Source organism: Xyrauchen texanus, chromosome 8 (assembly GCF_025860055.1).
Source record: "Xyrauchen texanus isolate HMW12.3.18 chromosome 8, RBS_HiC_50CHRs, whole genome shotgun sequence".
Lineage (NCBI taxonomy): Eukaryota > Metazoa > Chordata > Actinopteri > Cypriniformes > Catostomidae > Xyrauchen > Xyrauchen texanus.
Genome location: NC_068283.1, coordinates 40,066,237 through 40,086,830, shown reverse-complemented (window position 1 = coordinate 40,086,830; position 20,594 = coordinate 40,066,237). Strand labels below are relative to the sequence as shown.

The following is a 20,594-nucleotide window of genomic DNA, read 5'->3' as shown; positions in this document are numbered from 1 at the left end:
TGTTTTCATGCCAATTTGCAACACTTCCCCCATCTGCCATTGTTTGGTCACTGCTGAAAAAATGGAATTTGCAACCTGGTCTCATATGGGGCTTTTTCACTGGATGGTACAACTCGACTCTTTTTAGGGGCGTTTTCCACTGTGGATAGTACCTGGTCCTTTTTTTAGTACCACCTCGGTTGAGGTTCCATGCGAGCCGATACTAAATGTGACGTCAAAATCGTGCAGATCACTGATTGGTCAGAGATTATCGTCACTACCAGTGTCACTGGATTTCCGACACGCAACATCAACCCGCTAGTTTTAAAGTTAGCAACAGCGATAACAGTATCATTTGTTTACACGACTTTTGAATTGTGAAAAAAGAAATGGCTGTGCACAAAACCACGCCATGTTCAATAAACGAGGTGCAGACGGTCCACTCGTTAGCGCTGAGCGAAACGTAAAAGTCTCAGGAAGTGTCTCAGCTGTTGGCCGCACATGGCTAACACTTAAAAGTGACTACAGAACCATCAAGGAAAAGTGGAAGTGGTTCGATCAAATGGACGCTACCTAAACCGGCGAGCAATGGGAGGGAGAGTGCCCTGGACTGGTGTTGATCCATGATGGAGGATGGTACGTTTTGTTACGTTAACTCTATACTCTGCTTGAAAGCTTCACATTATTTAGTTGACCAGCTACTGGAAGCTTCTAAAACAACCAGGCCAATTTAACTGTTACACTTGTGTAAAATCACCATGCAGCAACTGCTTTATGCAGCACAATGAGCTAGTAGCTAACAGCTAGCAGTCGTGTTATTGGTCAGTTTGTGGCGTGTTTAAGATGATGTCACGGCAGTAGAGGGGGCGCAACTGTGATGATCAGCCTATAATCCCACCCACGTAGAGATGGCACTAAACTGCAGTGGAAATGCAAGCTCAGAAAAGTAAAGCGAGTAGAGTTGAGGCATCACTTTACTATATCAACATTTTTCACATATTTGCAAAATAATTTTGATGTGGCTTGCTGTGTCTCTGCAGTTTCCTGATAAAATTAATACTAGAGGTCCTAAAACAGCAATTACTTTTATTCCCTTTTACAATAATCATGAGCAAGAAGGCAGATTATGAGTTTATGAACATTTACTTTTCGGCCTTTTTCACACAAACTGTTTGTCTTATCCAAGTACTTTTACTATAGCGTGTGACTTACATTTTAATATTTGCATTACATAACTAACTACATTGACAAGCTTGTTCATGCACAATCAAACTGCACGGTAGCTAAACTGATAGAGCATTGGATTTGTGATGCAAAGGACCGGGGTTCTGAAAAGTCCTGATGAATACATAACTCAATAACTCGACACTTGAGCCAAAATTGATATAGAAGCACCAAACAAATGGCGTGGTTGCTTCAGGAATTTAATTTTTCATATCACATTTGCTTTTTCGGACACTATCGGTTAGGTTTAGGGTAGGAAGTTAGGTTTTGTTGATTTAAAATTCTATAGAGCATTTACCTTAAAAAAAAATCTCATCTGTTTGGGAGAAGATCTATTTTTTTGCACTATACAGTGAACATTACTTCCGCGATACGCGTAAGGGACCATGAAATGTCATTTTGCTAAAATTTTGCCACAGTCATGCAATTTGCAAAAAATTATTTTGTCAAAATACACAGCTAAATGGCCATCAATGGAGAAACATGCCTTTTTCCTGTATAATAATATAGTGGCAGGGCTAATCTATCAGCAGGTGCTAACTGCCAAAGCTAACCAGCCTCCCCTGGTCCCGTCCCAAACTCACACCATTGGTTGAGCCAATGATGCTATCTTGGGCTGCTCAAACAGATTGCAATTCAGTTTGGTGCCTAATTTAGTGGCACAGAAATTAAACACTGCATCTTTAAAAGCCAAAAGTGAGAAACCTACCTCAAGCTTGAATCTCTCAAAACAGATGCTTGTGATGTAGGTCACTCGTAAGTGGGTCGTTAGCAGAGATGTCTCCCTTTGATCAGAGACAGAGATATGCAAAGATGGGTAACAGTCTGTACAGACACAATATAAATAGAGGACAAGGAAGAAGGGGTGAAAAATTAATGGAGAATATGAAGTCTCATATGTGGGTGCATCAACATGGCCTAATTAGCAGGAGAAGGATGTGGCTTTGCCGATAGCATTGAACTGGCCACAGGGGGCGCTGTGGAGACTTGGATTGGAGTGGGTGTGGTTGAGGCTTTTGGGGAGGGTGTGGACAGAGTTGTGGCAGTAGCTGTGGTTGTAGTGGAGGTAGCAGCTGAGGATGGGGGTTTGGGAACAGGGGTGTCACATTGGGAACGAGTATCATTTGCAGGTGGTGCATTCTTGTTATAGTTGAGATTGAGGATGTGCTGCTGCAGGTGTCTGATCCAATCTTCCTGTACTGAGAGGGGGCCGTGAAACTCCACATCACAAAACCTAAGAGGAAAGTTTTGAGGCACTGAAAAATGTTATCTATACTGAGGACATAATATAACATTGAATAAGCAATATGTTTGTTAGCTGTAGCATATGTAAGAAACATTATTTCCAAAATCTAATGATCTGCCTACCAAGACCTTAGGATCTAAGGGACCTTAGACATGCACCAGAAACAAAGTCTCTTCCAAAAGGTAAAAATCTAAGTTTGCTTATATATTAAGGAAGCACTCAATTAAATTGACTAAAGTGTCCAAAATGTGGATGTAATCTGTATTTTTATAGTATCATGTTTTTATCTTGCAACATGCTAATGTAAACCTGTATTGGAATGAATGTGTTTTAGTGTCATGTTGTTAGCTTAGCAACACACTAACGTAAAACTTAGATTTTATTGAGAGTGAATTGCTGTGTGCTTTGAATCAGGAGTGCAATTGGGAGCATATCTATGTTCCCAGGGTCCTATGTTCCCAAGATTTATATGGTACATACTGAACACATGAAAAAGGGTCCAACACAGACCCGTATTAATGCATAACTCAGCCGAACAATGATGTATTGGCACAAAACTCTGGTCGTTGGTAGTCATGGTGGTACCCGAGTGGATTATTGCGGTCAAGCTCCCCAATGGCCAAATGTACAACATGGACCTGTATACATACAATATAAATCAGGGGAACATAGAACCCTGGGAACATAGGACCCTTTTTATGTGTTCATTATGTGCCATATAAATCTGGGGAACATAGGACCCTGGGAACATAGGAATGACCCCATGTAATTTGTGTGGCTCGTGGAGTTGCTGCTGTTGTACAGTCTAGTGCATGTTTACATTGAAAAATACTTTTTTTTTTAAAACGAAAGCGATGGAAACCAAAAGTGTTCAGTGTGAATGGCCCGTTCGAAGGCAATTGACCATGTAGGCAGTATGGCAGTTCACTAGGTTTGGGAACAGATATATGCAAATACAACTCACCGGCACTTGAGTGAGTAAATTTTACCCACAAGACTAACCAGTGGGGTGGAGGGGGGCTTTGGCACAAGGGCAGGAACTGTACTGGAGCGAGGTTTTGGAGGGCCACTCTCTCTCTCCCCTCCCGCAGCATGTGGATGATTTGAAGGGTGTTTGAGTGGCCGTCTCTCAAATACTTAAAGAGAAAATTGGTGCCGGTCAAATTTTGCAAATAAATGGAAAAAGGAGGATTAAAGTAAGGTAAGTTGTGCTCTGACCTCGTGGCAAACGCACGTTGAGTTCACTATGGGCCACCTGCACATGTGGAAGTGTGTTATTGGAATGATGACTGCTAGTCTGTGAAATAAGGCCATGTTGAGTCGAACTTCCACTACTACTTCTGGCCTCTGTTGCCTGTGAAGGCAACCCCAAGGAACAGCTGTTGACATCCCGTCCTATTGCCCTCTTTTGAGACAATGTGAGAGATCCCCACTTGGCTACTGGGGTCTTGTGGGAAACAGGGGTTGTAGGGTCAGACTCATGGGATGGTGAAAAAGAGGAACTGCACCTCTGCAAGAGATTATTGCATATTAAATCAACATCAATGCTATCGTATTATCTGTTTTCCAATTATATTTTACACATACCAAATGTGCTTAATCCTCTGTTGCACGTATTAAACTTCAACTTGTCCTGCACTGCAACAGGCATTTATGATACCTCAAATCATGCAACTTGAGGAGTGATGTGCCATTACATTTCTATGTGATTGAACTTATGATGGTCACCTAGTGGACAATAAAATGGGTGAAAGATCCCATTGACCCCTTCATAAAGGAGGGACCCAAGTCTTATCTAGAGATCATAATATCATAAAGACTTGGGTTTGAGCTCTATACTTGGGCCAGTATGCTCTGGCAACCACCTTAAAATACTCTAACACCCACCAAGCACATCCTAGCAAACACATAGCGATGCCCTTGCAAACACCTACAAGCACCCCATTTTATTTTCTTCGTAAAATGCAAAAATTTAGTTTTATTTGCTTACATACCTTCTTCTGGACATAGCGACCTCCTTGCGCATAACTTTGCTGCATCTCTGCTGCCTTCTGTGGGCGGCTGCGGATCCAGGCGCTCAGCGTCTCAATGGGAGAACCATTTACACACCACTCTGTTACACCAAACTGTCGGAGATGTGCTCGGGCATGACTGGCCAATGCCTTCCGGTTCTCAAAGTAGAATCCACAGAGTTCGCAGCTGGCACCTGAAGACGGTATTAAAAAACGGATGATTCCACATCGTTACCACAGAATCTTTTTTTGGATTAATGTGGACGTGACCTGAGACTATTGTATTAAGGCTACATCTTTTATATTACAACAAATGTGATTGATGGCATTTGAATAAGCCATGAAATTCAGAATCAGGACCTTTTATTTATTGGAGTAATTTTTCTTCAAATTGAAGCAGTACTGCTCTATAAACAGGAGCCTTACAAAAATACAGCCTTACCCATGTGGCCTACCCCTTGCTTCTCTGTGGAGACTTTCCCCTTAAAGGAAAAGTCCTGTGCGTGGGACGAGAAGGATTTAGTCTGGACTAGCAGTGACTTTTCTCTTGGCTGTCCATCCTCAACCAGCACCTTGTTCTTCAGCGGAACCACCCCAAAAAACTTTCCCACAGGTGAGGTGTGAGATAAGCCCATGCTTCCAAGCCCATGCTTATGGAGGCGTGAGCCAGAGTGGAGCAGGTTAAGGGGTGACTTGCGGGAAAGTACATGGGACTGATAGCCAGGACTGTTCAGTGATAGTCTACCATCCTGTCCCGGTTCCTCCTTTATGCCAAAGGCAGCAGATGCAGAGGTGGTGCCCTGTCTCCTCATGACTTCCCACAGAGTGTCAATGGGTGAGCCGTTTACAGACCACTCTGTGATGCCCATATGCCTCAAGTGCGAACGGGCGTGGCTCGATAGGCCTTTGCGGTTTTCAAAGAATTCACCACAAAATTCACATCGGATATCACGGGAAGGGTTCTTCTCTTGAGTCATGACTGTAGGAGGAAGAAGATGACAGACAATTAAATTCAGTGATCAATTAAAACTGTTGAAAAGTGAGAAAAGAAAAACAAAATACATCACAAGTGTGAAAACCAAAAAAAAACCTACCTAAGTTGACTGGAAAGTCATTATCTGAACTGCTCAAACTGGGATGAAGCGGCTCTGGGCTGTAACTTGCACTCACTCCCATTTCTGACCCTTTCATGGTTACTTCTACAATTTCAGGCTCTGGTTTTGGTTTAACCATTTCCACTGTTGGGGAAGAACTGGCGGTAGATGTCGAAGGAGACATTTTTCTGTAAGTTGGCTGATCTTGACTTGGTGATTGGGGAAAATGGAAAGGCAGGTGGACAAGGACATTCCTTGAAGGAGAGGGTGACTTGTGTGTAGACCGAGGCAGTGCTGGGCCCGGAGAAGAAGAGGGGGATTTGTGAGGTTTTAACGGCACAATGGATGGTAGGCCTCGACGGACTATAATCTCTCGTAGTGTGTCAATAGGCGAGCCATTCACAGACCATTCCGTGATACCAAGCTGACGCAGATGTGAACGGGCATGACTGGAGAGGCCTTTGCGATTCTCAAAAAGTTCTCCACAGAAATCACAATTCACCTCTTTCATTGGTTCTGGTGAAGAAGAGAGCACACTATTATTTCTGAAGTAACTTAAGGTAAATAAGCATGTTGGCTATGTTTAAGCAACAGTGGCCATCTACTTTTCCTGGAATCTTGGTTCTGGAAGTAATTTTTCCCCTATTCAGTTTTTCCATAGGTATTTTATAAAATTCTTCATAATCAAGTGACAACCAAAACAACCAGCACCGAAATGTATTACAACACCACAAACTTTAATTTACAGGATAGTTCACCGAAAATTTAAAATTTTCTCATGATTTACTCATCCTCCTTGAATCCCAAATGTGAATGATTTTCTTACTTCTGCAGAACACAAATTAAAATGTTTTAAAAGAATATTTAATCTCTGTAGGTCCATACAATGCAAATGAATGGGTGCCAGAATTTTAAAGCTCCAAAATCCACATTAAGGGGGCATAAAAGTAATCCATACAATTCCAGTGGTTAAATCCATGTGTTCAGATATGAAATGATAAGTGTGGGTGAGGAGGTGGTAAATATTTAAGTCATTTTTATCATAAATTATTCTCCCTACCCAGTAGGGGGAAATATGCACAAAGAATGTGAATAAGGACTTAGGCTGTGTGTCCACCAAAGCATATTTTTTTTTAATTGTTTGCAATGGGAGCGCCACATATTAAAAAAATCCAGCAACGTGACGAGGCACTGAGCATTCCACGCCGAGTGCTGCACGCTTGCCATTTTTTTCTGGTCACCGAGAGTTGAAACATTTTCAACTTTGGGTAAAACGCTGACACTTTTTACCCATACATCCAATCACAGTGGAGGAGGGGTGGGACAAATACCACACCGACCAACCATCACATCCTACTTGTAAAACGACTGAACAACAATAGAGAAGTTTGATGGTCTCCGAGTATTCATGCCTGTACCAGATGACATTCCCAGACTACCACAATATTAATATGAAAAAATAATGCTTAGCCTTCCCTTCATCCAGAGCAAGGGCCAGAGCAAGTACTCTTCCTTGTGCCGACATTTTCACATTCAGTACTTGTTGATAACACAAACTATCTGCGAAATTAGGTACTTGCAACCCATTACATCTGAGGATATTTCATAGCAACCAAAGCATCTCAGCTGAAAAAACACTGTGCCTACAAAACGCTCTCAAGCGCTCCCAGCTGGGTGTTTTCAGAAGAGTGCTTGGCATTTTCAGCTGGCAATAAACGCTTTGGTGGACGCATGGCCTTAAATATCTGTTTTTCACCCACACCTATCACATCGCTTCAGAAGATATGGATATAACCACTGGAGTTTTATGAATTAGTGTATGTTGCCCATTTATGTTGGATTTTGGAGCTTCAAATACTATACACTTGCATTGTAAGGACCTACCGAGCTCATATATTTTCATAAAAATCTTAATTTGTGTTCTGCAGATGAAAGTCAAACACATCTGCGATGGCATGGGGGTGAGTAAATGATGAGAGAATTTTCATTGTTTGGTGAAATAAACTTTTAACGTATTTAATGAGTGAATTAACTACAATCCCATGAAGCATTGCAAATGACAATCGAATTAGAAACAATGGAAAAATATATAACTAGTGATTTAAAGTTGTTCATTATACAGTAAATATAGAATAAATATATTTCAAGTATATACATTTGTATTGTATATAACATTTATACAAAAATATGAAAGCATTTTGAGAGTGTAAGGATGCAGACTCAATAGCCCATTCAGAGTGTAGCGATGGGAAGACCGGATCATTTTACTGACTTGGATCTTTGAATCTCGTTCAGCAAAATGAACTTATCTTTATTCCAGTAATTTCGTTCATTAGTCAAGTGACAGCTGCATATGCTCTACAGGAGACAGAATTGATTAGATCACCTCCCGAATGGATCTTCAGATCCGAGTCTTTCGTTCATTTGTCACGTGACCGCTACTAGGCTCTACATTGAAGACGATGTTCATTTTTCTCTTAACAACTTACATTTCATTGTGTTGCAGTTGTTTGTATCATGATAAATAAATACATGTAGTGTGACAATAAATACATTTTATTTTTCTGCCATGTGTAAAATTAAAGTAAAATGGTCATGGTTCACAATAAGGACAGACGACATACACAATACAAATAGAGGATGCATCATGAGGGAAAAATAAATAACAGTTCATTCAAAATAAATTCAGTAATCAAGTTAATAAAATGGGGGTTTCTAATAGCCTTTACAGTCTATGATATTTTATGAAGAAAAGATCAAAGTTGTAAAGTTTCAGACTGGGCTTGAATTTAAGGCATCTTGCTTAATGTATGTGATTTTTTTCCATCATTCTGAAAGTTTAAAGCTTCAACAAACACTGTATTACCAGATCTTAATGTTATGGAAAAGAACCATTATGACAGAAACAATGTTATACATTGTAAGTAATAAATAAGCTAAATTTTGAGACCAGAAAAGCTTTGTGAAACTGTAAAGGCAAAAATACAATCATACTAGCTGTTTGTATTTTAGGAAGGTTGGGAGTATGAACTAGAGGTCGACCGATTAATCGGCCGGCCGATTAATCGGCCGATTTTTAGCATTTTTTACATAATCGGCATCAAGTATATCAAGCCGATTATTAGGCAGGCGCATCTGTGGGCAGCCTAGTGTTGTTGTGGAACACGTGTTCGACGCACACTGCCCCTAGAGTCATTTTCCAGCAGAGTGAGCAGACTCATCCAGTGCCTAAGGAAGGAGCTAAGTTCCTTGGAGAAAACAGTAAGGGTTAAATTTGTATAACTTATTTATATTTAATTAAAAACTTTTGATATGTTACTGCCAACTTCAAGAAAAACGTGACAAACGCGATAGTTGACATGACGCTCGGCTACTTTGGATATTGATAGCGTAGTTGAAGTTGCATTATCACAGCAGAAGGGTTGCTATCATGTCACAATAAGCAAGCAAGAATTTGAGACAGTGAATCTGAGACTTTTATTTGTTCTGTTTGTGTGTCTTATATTTGAGAGGGTTGTCACTCAATGCAGATAAATAAGTAATAAAAATATACCAACGCAGTATAGGCTATTGAAGGACTGGCTTTGGTAAGCTCGGACGTTATCGGTTCTGCTGTCGGTACTGGAGAAATTAAGAAAATACATTCTTTTATTGCTATAAAGAGAAAGTTATTTTATCTCGCCAGCCATTTCTATGTATAATAATATGAAACCATTTGTCTGTGATGCAATTTAGCTATTCGCAGTCAGAGAGGGAGATCTCGCGCACAGCGAGCACAACACAGCCCAGCTAAATGAGTGACAGAACTAAACATTCAAACATAGCCTGGTTTAGATCTGTGATTATTAGTCTGATTTTATTTTATATTTCGCCTTCCAAAGATTATAAAAAGAATATTTATACATAAGCCGCATTCTGTCTAGCACAACTTCCTTCCCTTCACAGCGGTGCACTGACATAAAACTCAAACTTAACGTCAGAATCAGCACGATCGGTGATTGTTGTAAAATGCTACTGTTGCTAAATTGCGGGACGCGTTTAATAATAAAATAGCGCAAGAGATACCGTTCCCAATGCGGCACGCGCTCCGAAACACACCGCAAAGAGACAAGCAAACTATAGGCTACTTTGGGTTTCATGTGCGCGTCTAAACGATCAACTATACACAAAAATATGTCTAAACGACCGGCTTGGAGATTCACTTAAACACAGTTTATGTCTTAAATGGACGTAGTTATGGAAATAGTTGGGAGAAAATATGCTGCATCAGGAGCCTATTAGATCTGAACTCGGTCTTAAAGGGGAAGCAGTCTAATAAACATGCTGACGATTGAGCCATTACTGCGAATCAAACAACAAAAGGCAAAGAGAAAATCACTTACAGCTCTTGAATGAATAACTTCTGCATTAATAAGCATTAATCTATCTATGATAAACTATGCAGTGTTATTTTACAACTGATTACTTTATTAGATTTCTTTTTAGACCACACCTGAACAGTAATGTTAGTAGACCTTCCTGAAATTAAATCACTGTGCCTATATAACGCTTATATTTGTGTAATAATATATATATATATATATATATATATATATATATATATATATATATAACAAAAGAACCGTTAAGAATACCGTTAAAGTACTGGATCGATAAGCAGTATCGGTAAGATAGTAATACCATTAAAACCTTAACGATACCCATCCCTAGTTATGCCTGTGCTTCTCTTGGATGCTCTGAATATTGGATTACGTGTCTGGATTGCCCCTTAATTAAAGCTGCATTTGGATCTCAACCTTCGTGTCTCGGAGCAGTTCATAACACCTGCTTTGTTTATTTAATATATTTGTTATACATTATTTATATAATATGTTTTTACATTATACATTTTTAATTTAAGTGTACAAGTGTTCAATAAATGTATTTGTTGAGGAATGTTGTCTATCTTAAGTAATTATTTGTGTTACATTTTATCTTACAAATAAAAGGTTCAAATAAGAGGTTAAAAACAAGCACATATCGGCCAAATATAGGCCAAAATAAATCGGCTAGCATTAATCGGCCATCGGCCGATCCGGATTTCAAAAGATCGGCATCGGCCTGAAAAAACCAATATCGGTCGACCTCTAGTATGAACTAGTCTGTGCAGCTGTCACGTGTTAAATGAATGAAAGACTCCGATCCGAAGACCAACTTGTGATGTGAACTAATCAATTCTGTTTCCTGTACAGATCCAATGCGGCTGTCATGTGAAAAATGAATGAAAGACTGATACCCAAAGACTTAGGAGGTGAACTAATCATTTCTGCTTCCTGTACTGATCCTATATGGCTGTCATGTGTCAAATTAACGAAAGACTCATACCCAAAGTCTCAGGAGGTCAACTAATCATTTCTGTTACCTGTACAGAGCATATGTGGCTGTCCCGTGTCAAGTGAAACAAACACGAGCATGGATTTTGCACATGCGCAGCCACAAACAAAATGAACAAATCACTCTCTGAGACCACTCGTTCTTTCGAGTCATATAAGTGATTTGTTCAAAATGAACGAATCGTTCATGAACGACCCATCACTGTCAGAATGCATCACGGGAGTTAGCGGTCGTTGCGTAGCTCTTTTTCCACATTTTCTTGCAGTTTTTTTAGGCATTGATTAAATTATTAGAGGATTGTTTCTCATCAGGGTCTTATGTTGTGTAGTTCTTCACCAGAAATTCAATTTTAAGCATATTTATTTAAAAAAAAGATAATTTGTTGAAATAACACGGACTGATGGTTCCAGCAAAGCACTATACAATCAATCACTTACGGAAGCACACTGAGCACCAAAACAGCACAAAAATGACAAAATATGTGAAAGTTGTTACCTATAGGGAAGGGCAGCACTTCACCACCACTAAAACGAAGAACCTGCAAAGAGGAGTGTTTTAGCTTCTTTGTTGGTGGGCCCAACAGGGTGTGGGTAGAAGACGAGGTAGCTTTGTTCCCAATGTTGGACGTTAATGGAGCCGTTTTATATAGGATAGGACTAGAGGGAGGAGCCCTCTTAGAGGAAGAGGTGGAAGTGGAGGGCAAGAGGGAAGCCTTGCTGGTCTTTGGGGGCCTCAAGTCTTTAGGAACATCAGAGAGAAAAGAATTTGCTTTGTGCTTGAAGTCATCGGTCAAGATGAACTGGTTGAGTAAGTCAATGGGGGAGCCCTTGGATTCAGAGTACTCGATCCCAAAATGGCGCAAATGGGATCGTGCATGACTTGAGAGACCTTTTCTTGTTTCGAACCATGCACCACACATCTGGCAAATAATGTCTTTAGAGTCCATGTCCATTGCTAGAAGAAAAAGAGAACCAAATGAATAGGGTGGAAGAGTAATAGATTGTTAGAAGGACAGATAAACAACAAATGAAAGATGGAAAACATGAGTGCCAGAATACTACTTCCAAAATTGTAAACAATTTGTTGGAATCCTTCATTAGTAGATACTTCATCAAAAGAATCACCCAAAAATGAAATGTCGCTTCAAACCCGAGTGACTTTCTTTCTTCTGTGGAACCCAAAAGGAGAAATTAGGCGACTGCAGCACAGGTTGGATGTCAATTGGTCATGATATCAAACCTGTGGTGTAGTCACCATATTTGATTTAGGTGATTTAGGAGTTGATCAGTGATTTTGAGGAAACCATGTTGCTCAAGTCAGTTTGAATAATTTTACTGTGGGTTTTATGGTGTTTTCCTGCCCTTCCTGGAGCTTGACAGCCCAGATTCACCACTTAATTTCATTATATGGCAGAAAGTCTTGTGACGATTCTTCAAATTTCTTCTTTTGTATTCCACAGAAGAAAGTCATATGGGTTTAAAGTGATGTCAGGGTAAGTAAATAATGACAAAATGTACATTTTTGGGTTATCTATTTCTTGGTTCAGCATAAATGATCTCTTACTAAGGTTCAAAGGTGCATCCGTCTCTTGCGGTGCCCAGAACGGTTTGGTGGGACTGGAGAGGTTTGCAGCCTGGTTCTTTCCCAAAGTCTTATGTTCCTGGGATCGCAGTGGGGAAGACACAGGGAGCAGGGAAGAGATGGGAGCCTTTCTCAGCACTGGGGATGGAGACCGAGACTTTACAAATGGAGAGGAAGGCAGTGAGCCAGTTAAAGAGGGAGTATTTGGTGAAGAGGAAACTTTAATTGTTGAACCCGCAATTGAGAATGGGACAGCTGGTTTGGTGTCAATCGGTCTATCTTCGGTTTCCATATCCTTTTCGGGGCTGGGCATAGAAATAGGAGGGGAATGGTGCAGGAGCTTCTTAGGTGATGACACAGATGGGGAGGTGCCTGTGAAATGGGCATCCATGGCACGTTCCTTAGTGATCTGGTAGAGGAGGTCAATGGGTGCTCCACTGTTCTCCGACGTACCGATACCCAGCTGGCGTAGGTGAGAGCGGGCGTGGCTAGACAAACCACGACGTGTCTCAAAGGAAGTACCACAAATCTCACATTTCAATAGGTTGGACCCTGGAAAAAAAGAGAAATGGTGGTTGAATAACAACACCATTTCTTTTGTAAGTTTGAAAAGATTAAATATCAAGGTGACATACCCAGGCAATTAAGGACAAATCCATGTAATCTATGTAAATTCTAAGGCCAGAAATGTACTTTTCGCAAGTATGCATACTCAGATGTGTGTGCTTGGTCAATGCATTGCCAAGGCATAGTCCGGTTGAGCATACTTAACAAGCATTCTTAAATAACTGTGGCAGTAATGTATATTTTTTTAAGAATATGGTAAATGATCTGCACGTATATATATATTGCACACACACATTCACACTCACACTCATACACCAGTGGCGGCAGAGCTTCAGTTCAGTGTCTTGCACAAGGACACTTTGGTATGTGGAGTCGTGTGGGCCGGGAATTGAACCGCCAACCCTGCAATTGGCTGCCGACCCGCTCTACCACCTGAGTCACAGCCGCCCCTAAAATAGTCACTCATTTGCAATGATTTTTGCTATAATTGATAACAAACCTGTAAACCTAATGCAACCATATTTGATTGAGTGCTACAGCAGAGTGCCAGATTTTCATAGAATTACCACAGAAATTTTGGTCTTGGAATACAAGCGGCACCAAAGTCATATGGACAAATTTATTAAACTTTTATGGTGCTTTTTATAATTTTGGAGCTTGACAGAGTTGTGTGTTCCATGGAAGAAAGGAAGTAAATGGTAAAATGGTAAAAGTAAAACATTTTTGGGGGAACTATTATTTTGAAGTAGCTTCAATTCTGAGTCGAGATATCAAACTTCATCTTACCCAAAGAGTCTGCCTCTTTGGATTCAGAACTATGTTCCTGCAGGGAGAACAAAGTCTTCTCTCTGGGACTTGTGACCAGCCTTTTTGTAAGTGGCATCCTGGCCGCCTCTTCTTCCTCAGCCTCATCCTCCTCCTTACCTGAACATAAAAAAGTTAGAAAAATAATTATATTAGACTACTGTACACTGAAATTAATTCAAAAATAACCACCAAATGCTTGTAATGAGTGTCTTCATGTGGAATTGTAACTGCTTTGCCATCTTCAGTTTAAACACAGAAGAAACAATAGTGATTTTTAATTTATGCATAATAAGGTAACAAACACAATTTCCTATTAAAATCTACTACTCAAACAAAGCATGACAGGCCCTGACTTTCAGGTTTTGGTCTGGGTTCACATCTGTTTTTTAGTTACAACTTGGTGGCGTAGTGGGCTAAAGCGCATAACTGGTAATCAGAAGGTTGCTGGTTTGATCCCCACAGCCACCGCCATTGTGTCCTTGAGCAAGGTACTTAATTTAAAATGTGAAAGTACCAACAAGTCGGTTCACAGGGTCTTGTTTATGGGCTGGATTCAGGCTTCAACCTGTGCAGACCACTACAGCTATAGTCTGCTATATTTTGAGGCAAAAGTCTAACTGCCAAATCTTCTAAAACCCAGAACAGAATTCACATTTTTGAGCCATGGGTTTTTATAATTGCAGTTTTGGATTTATGAGTAAAATAAGGTCAGTGGTAAACTTTACTTTAATATATTTAGCCATTTTTTTTCGACAACATAAATTACACACAGTCATACCCCATACTTGTACAGTACTTTGAAGCAGTAGTGTTTTAAGTGCACTAACAAGTTGCTAGATAAGAACTACTACACTTTTCTTTTCCATCAGATATGCTCACTCAAACACTTGTGGTATTTGTAGTCCTTATCAAACAATTCGTTAGAATTAGGTTTTTGTTTTTAAATATGGCGACATCAAAATTCAAGTTTGAGGTATGACTGGTAATCATTTTGAATAATTTAAAGCATTGGACCTCATTTTAATCATAAATTTAAAAAACAGAAATTCCCAAGGGAACCCATGGCGAATTTCTCTTTGGCTTACAAAATGATGTCAGATATGTAGAACAACTCATTACCGACTCTAAAGAGTTTACGAAATTACAAGACCCAATGTAGCAGAATTGCTACGTTTAAGGCAATTAAAATTAAATTACACCTAATTTTTTTATATAAGAAATGTTATGAAAACTAAACTCTGACATGAAACACAACAACAGTTGGGGAAAATCATGTTGCCCACTGAATGTCACAGTTTACTAGTCACACAAAATTCAAAATATGCTTTAAGAAAAACAAGACGTTTATCATCAGTGCTCCCCTAAAACAAGGAAGAGGAAAAATATCAATTATTAGACCTCTGAGGGTTAAGTACGCATCAGACAAGCAGAGCATTATTTTTTCCACTCTGTAAAAGCAACATGCTTAATTTGACAGGTTTAACCACATTAACAGAAAATAACATTGCTTAAACAACAACAACTTAACTTTATACAAATCAGATTTAAGTCTAGCCATTCAATTCGACATTTGTAGACAGATCTGCATTGTTCTGCGCTTAGGGAAAATACTAGTTGCACTTTTTTGTCAGCTTCTTCCAAACATAAATAGCTACTCTGGGGATATTCAATATAATAAGCTGTGCATGCTTTCCTGCGGTGGACTTTCTGTGCTGTCATTTGATATGTCCTCACAATTCCAGCAACATCAGCCCTTTTTCTCCTCAGACAGAGGATAGGAAAAAAATTCTATTTTACGTACGTCATAAAGACACGTATGAATAATGACAATAACCTAAAACTGCGTTTATCTAGGGACATTAATTATTTGAGCGCAACATGAAATGGTTGCACTTTCCATAGCGAAGAGTGTTCAGCATTTGTCAAAACAGCGGGAAAATGATTGGTATCATACAGTACATGCATGCACTTCGTCTCTGGACCATTTTGGCATCAGTGATTTAAAACGCATATGACTGGGACTTGTCTCAAACGGTTATACGACTGCATGCCATGCAAGTAGGAAAACCCCGAGCACATGCATATCGCATGCATCCCTCATGCACGGCGCGGAAGTGCATGCACTCACCGTTCAACGCATCTGACTTGCAGCACCTACAGTCAGACAATTTTTCCGCTATTGTTTGTGTCTGCTGGGAGGTGGAAGCAGCCATTTTGCCCCGCACACATGCACTAACGCATCAAGGCGTGACGAACGGAGTAAAGGCGGAGACTGGGCTAAATATTAAATGCCAGACAATCAAATATGAAAAATTATTCCATAAAGACATTACAAAGTGTTTTACATCATGTAGAGGTCTTCAGAGGTGCTTCTACGACTGCCCCTGAATGCATTACTAAATCCCCTGGCATGCATAGCCTTTTGAGGTTTCCTTTGAAGTCTCTTTATCGCTTTTGTTTGCCATTTTTGCAATTACTTTAACCAACTGGTCCCCAAGTCATTTTAGTGGCTGTGAACTCAAGTTCTGTTAAACAGAAAGTGTTGAAATACTTTATTTTGGACACCCAATTTTGAACAGTAGGCCTATATTGTTTTATTATTTTAAACCTTATTGCTTGTGTTTCTGAATACTTCTTTAGAACTAAAAAAATACATCAGAAGTATAGGAGATAATGTAAGGGCCAAGTGTGAACAAGTAATTACTTACTAATGTAAGAGATGTCTCATCAGCCTTTGTAAAGACAATTCATCCACATTTGGAAATCACTTGTGCCAAGCATAGTCTTATTTTCCAGTAAAAATATCGGTATACTTTAAACAAGATAGGCTACATAAAAATTGCACAATATATTGACTTGTTGTTCAGGGAACGTTTGTTGAATATTCCCTTTCATCCTGTTCCATTGTTGTGGGAAAACGATGTTCCCCTGTGATGTCTAAGGCAGCAGACAAGTAAAACCTTGTAAACACTTTTACATTTACATTTACGCATTTGGCAGACACTTCTATCCAAAGCGTCTTACAGAGCACTTATTACAGGGACAATCCCCCCGGAGCAACCTGGAGTTAAGTGCCTTACTCAAGGACACAATGGTGGTGGCTGCGAGGATTGAACCAGCAACCTTCTGATTAACAGTTATGTGCTTCAGCCCACTACGCCACCACCACACTTTTAAGAGACTTTCTCAAAACAAATTGGCCACTGGCAATACATCTTCTGTAACATAATGAAATATGTGTGAATTATACTGTAAGTGGCTTGCAAAAAAACAAAAAGATAAAATACATGGCTACTTTTGAATTGTCAATGGAGAAAGTGCTTTTTGCCCCCCAAAATGGAGTGCCTTACAGCATCAACCAGGAGGGGCTAAAAAACTTGATCCCTTGTTTCTAACATGAAGTACTTGAACAATTTATGATTTGAGAAGTGATTTTATCTTTCAAATTCTTCAACAAGTCATGCAGAAATGTATCCAATACACTTACCCTCCAGTTTGCTGATATTGTGTCTGTCCTTCCAGTGTGGTTTTGGAGAATCAGAACAAAAATTGGCAGGTGTTATGGTCATGTCCTCCTCATCCTTTTCTTCCTTCTCTGTGTCTTGATCTTCATCAGAGTTTTGGTCTTCACTTGACAGGTCAGGGTGAGAGGAAACAGTTGGTAGAACAAGATCTGGATGCTTGGCAAAGAGCTCCCGGAGAACATTAATGGGGGAAACTGTGACTTCCCAATTTGTGATGCCAAAGTCTCGGAGATGGGCACGAGCATGACTGGAGAGACCAGCCCTGGTGTCAAAACCAGCACTGCACAACTCACATCTCATTACACTGAAGGTTGATGGGTCAAAGTTGGCGACTATCACAGCAAAACAAAGTTACATTCGAAAAATTTACCAGAAACATTTTGACACCTTTGTTTATTTTAGATATGGAAGTGAAAAGTATTGTGGATGTTCAAGTGTCTTTAACATCTCTCAAATGGTGAAATGTGTCATTTCTGCACCACTAGCGCCAATAGAAGTGCAAAATATTGACTGTTTCTATAAACAGTAAAGCTGAGAAGGACCACTTGAATTAAAATAAATGTGAGAAACTTGAACGCCCAATATGTGGAGCATAGAAAACGAAGTTCCATACAGGTCATTTTTTTTTTATTTTATTTTTTTATAGTTTTTGTTTTGTTTTGCATGATTAAGTTAAAGAAGAACAATTTATGATACCATTGTTTTTACCAGATTTTAATGCTGATTTGTCATATGTTATCTGATTGTAATCTTGGCCGACTGTTTTGGAGATTTCATTCTTTCCCCATTCAAGTAGATAGGCGCTGTACTTGTATGCCGCTTATATCCATAGAAAATAGCTGCCTGAGAGCGCTCCCAAGATAACCGCAGAGTGGACTGACTTGCCTAGAATGAAACTTTGATGTTTCCAAACACATTGAGGTTTCCCCAAACACTCCCCCATCTGCCATTGGTCGGATAAGCAGATAGTTCACCTCAAACTCACACCAATAGTTAAGCCAATGTTGTTATGTCCAACCCAATCGGGATGCACAAACACAGTTTGCAATTCCATTTGGTGCCACTAGTGGTGCAGAAATCACACACTTGAAACCCTGTGTAATGCAAAATAATAAAGATCAATCAATTTACTTTAAAAGTATCCTCACCTTTTTTCTTTTTCTTTTGGTAGGAGAATTTCTTCTCAATGGCATTGACCTCTTCTGGTGAGATGAAGTGCCTGACATTGTAACTGACACCTACTCTGTTCAGGTGACCTCTAACATGATTAGCAAGTCCGATGCCATTATGGAATCGGATCTTGGCAATAAGGGCATTTTCTTTCAACGCTTTTAAACAACCCTTCTATATCATTATCATCTTCATCTTCCTCAGTTAATGCACCAATAATACGATTAACAACATCTTCCTCCTCCTCCTCCTCCTCCTCCTCCTCTTCTCCTTCATCATCATCCTCTACTGATGCAGCAACAGGTTTTCCTTCCCCACACTTGCCCTTGCTATCAGATTTGTCTTTTTTAAGTTTGGGATCTTCCTCTGCTTCAAGCTTTTTGCTGGTCTTTTTTGGTGAGGAGGCGGTGGCTTTAGGATCCAGAGCAATGACAGGTGGCTTCTTTCCTGGGGGGTTGAAGTTGAGTGTTAAAGATCAGCCCATAAGAACTTCATTATTCTATAAAAAAAAACATGGTCAGTCCTGGTCTTTATGGTATATATACCATATTTAAGTACTGCTTTAATCATTTCAACAGCTCTAAAAGTACACCATGACCAGAATTGTACAATTTATTGGTCAAATGCAGACACAAATGCACGTGGGATGCAATGAGCATGAAGACGGGCTGAACTGAAATAATGGTTCACCCTAAAACTTGAATTCTATCAACATCTACCCACTCTCAAGAAGTTCTATACCTGCATGACCTTCTGAAGCCATATGAAAGCTTTGTGAGGAACAGACTGATATTTAAGCTGGTATGCTGAATATACCACACTGACTACTGTTATGGTGACTTTTAATTTTATTTTTTACATGCTTTTATTGTTTTGAAAATGGTGTCGTGAACTATTCCTTTAAGACTAATTCACAGAAACAAATAGGTAAACTTTGCTGACTACTCTGCAACCATTTAAGGTAACCCATCTCTGTTGAATGAGAGGGGAGTTTGGAAGTCAGAGCTGAGAGACTCTATGAGGATGAGGGGTAGCTTGTTTCTGAGCTGGGTCAGCTGCTCCTCAAACAAACCCAACCTCTCTGCTGCTCCACAGAGGCTGGCTGAGAAACTGCTCTTTAACTACAAGGCCAGGGTAGGAACCTTCACAAGGTCTGCAGGGGAAGGGTCCAGGTTAAGACGAGGGTGAAACCTGGGTATTCCTCAAGTTAATGGCCAAGTGTGGCTCCTATGACTTTTGCATCATGTGCTTTTTGGATCTCTAAGGCTGGGAATTTTCCCCTTTCCCAAAAGTTTGAGAAAAGTTAACCCGAGTTCTCTCCAACCAAAATTAAAGGACGGAAATTGCATCACCAAAACTGGCTGATAGTGAGCATTGGCCAATGGAACAGGCAGGTACACCTCACGCCTTTAACCACTAGCCAGTGAAATGAGTTTTACCACAAACACATTTAACCAATTGCCAGGGAGTTTGAAATGAGTTTTACCACAAACACATTTAACCAATTGCCAGGGAGATGAGCCATGTAATTGATGACTCAACAGACACATAACACATTCACATACATCACTCCAAGACAGGAGCACAGGTAATGTGGTAAAAACAGGTTTTGGTGTATGATTTTCTACTGTCTTACCTGTTCTGGACCCCTGTTTCAGCTCATGCTCTGGTTCTTGCGTTCGAGTGCCTTCTCTCTGGGTCTTCTCTTCAGTCTGGTTTGAGATTTGAACCTGTTTTTTCACACTGTGTGTCTGGATGGATTTAAGATCTAGTCTTGGGCTTGCTCTTGTACGCCTCAATTTATCCCTTGCAACCCTTCCTTTGCGTTTCTTTCCAATGCTTTTAAATGCTAAATCCCTAAGCCGTGGACCAGCCCTTTGATTTGGAGGTGGTGACATGAGACACTGAGGTTGTAGGACATTCTCTTCCATGGGATTGGCAACAGTTGTCTTGGGCTCTCCCGTTTGGCTTGACTCCTCCATTGGGACTGTATCTGCTTGCAGGCTTGCTTTTTCAG

At 40.0% G+C, this 20,594-nt stretch overlaps 2 protein-coding genes across 2 annotated transcripts; both read right to left on the bottom strand.

Moving 5' to 3' along the window:
* Positions 1-243: 243 nt before the first annotated feature.
* On the bottom strand, positions 244-17,707 carry LOC127648170 (protein Wiz-like). Its single transcript, XM_052132755.1, has 10 exons — positions 17,371-17,707; positions 13,863-14,000; positions 12,492-13,061; positions 11,424-11,882; positions 5,556-6,071; positions 4,904-5,440; positions 4,444-4,655; positions 3,668-3,959; positions 3,414-3,585; positions 244-2,437 (listed from the first exon to the last, which is right to left on the bottom strand). The coding sequence occupies exons 1-10, from the start codon at positions 17,705-17,707 to the stop codon at positions 2,122-2,124; spliced, it is 3,549 nt and encodes a 1,182-aa protein (XP_051988715.1). The 3' UTR covers positions 244-2,121.
* Positions 17,623-20,523, bottom strand: LOC127648003 (neuromodulin-like). The gene is made up of 3 exons (XM_052132555.1): positions 20,214-20,523; positions 18,556-19,024; positions 17,623-17,739 (listed from the first exon to the last, which is right to left on the bottom strand). The coding sequence occupies exons 1-2, from the start codon at positions 20,506-20,508 to the stop codon at positions 18,693-18,695; spliced, it is 627 nt and encodes a 208-aa protein (XP_051988515.1). The 5' UTR covers positions 20,509-20,523; the 3' UTR covers positions 17,623-17,739; positions 18,556-18,692.
* Positions 20,524-20,594: the final 71 nt, after the last annotated feature.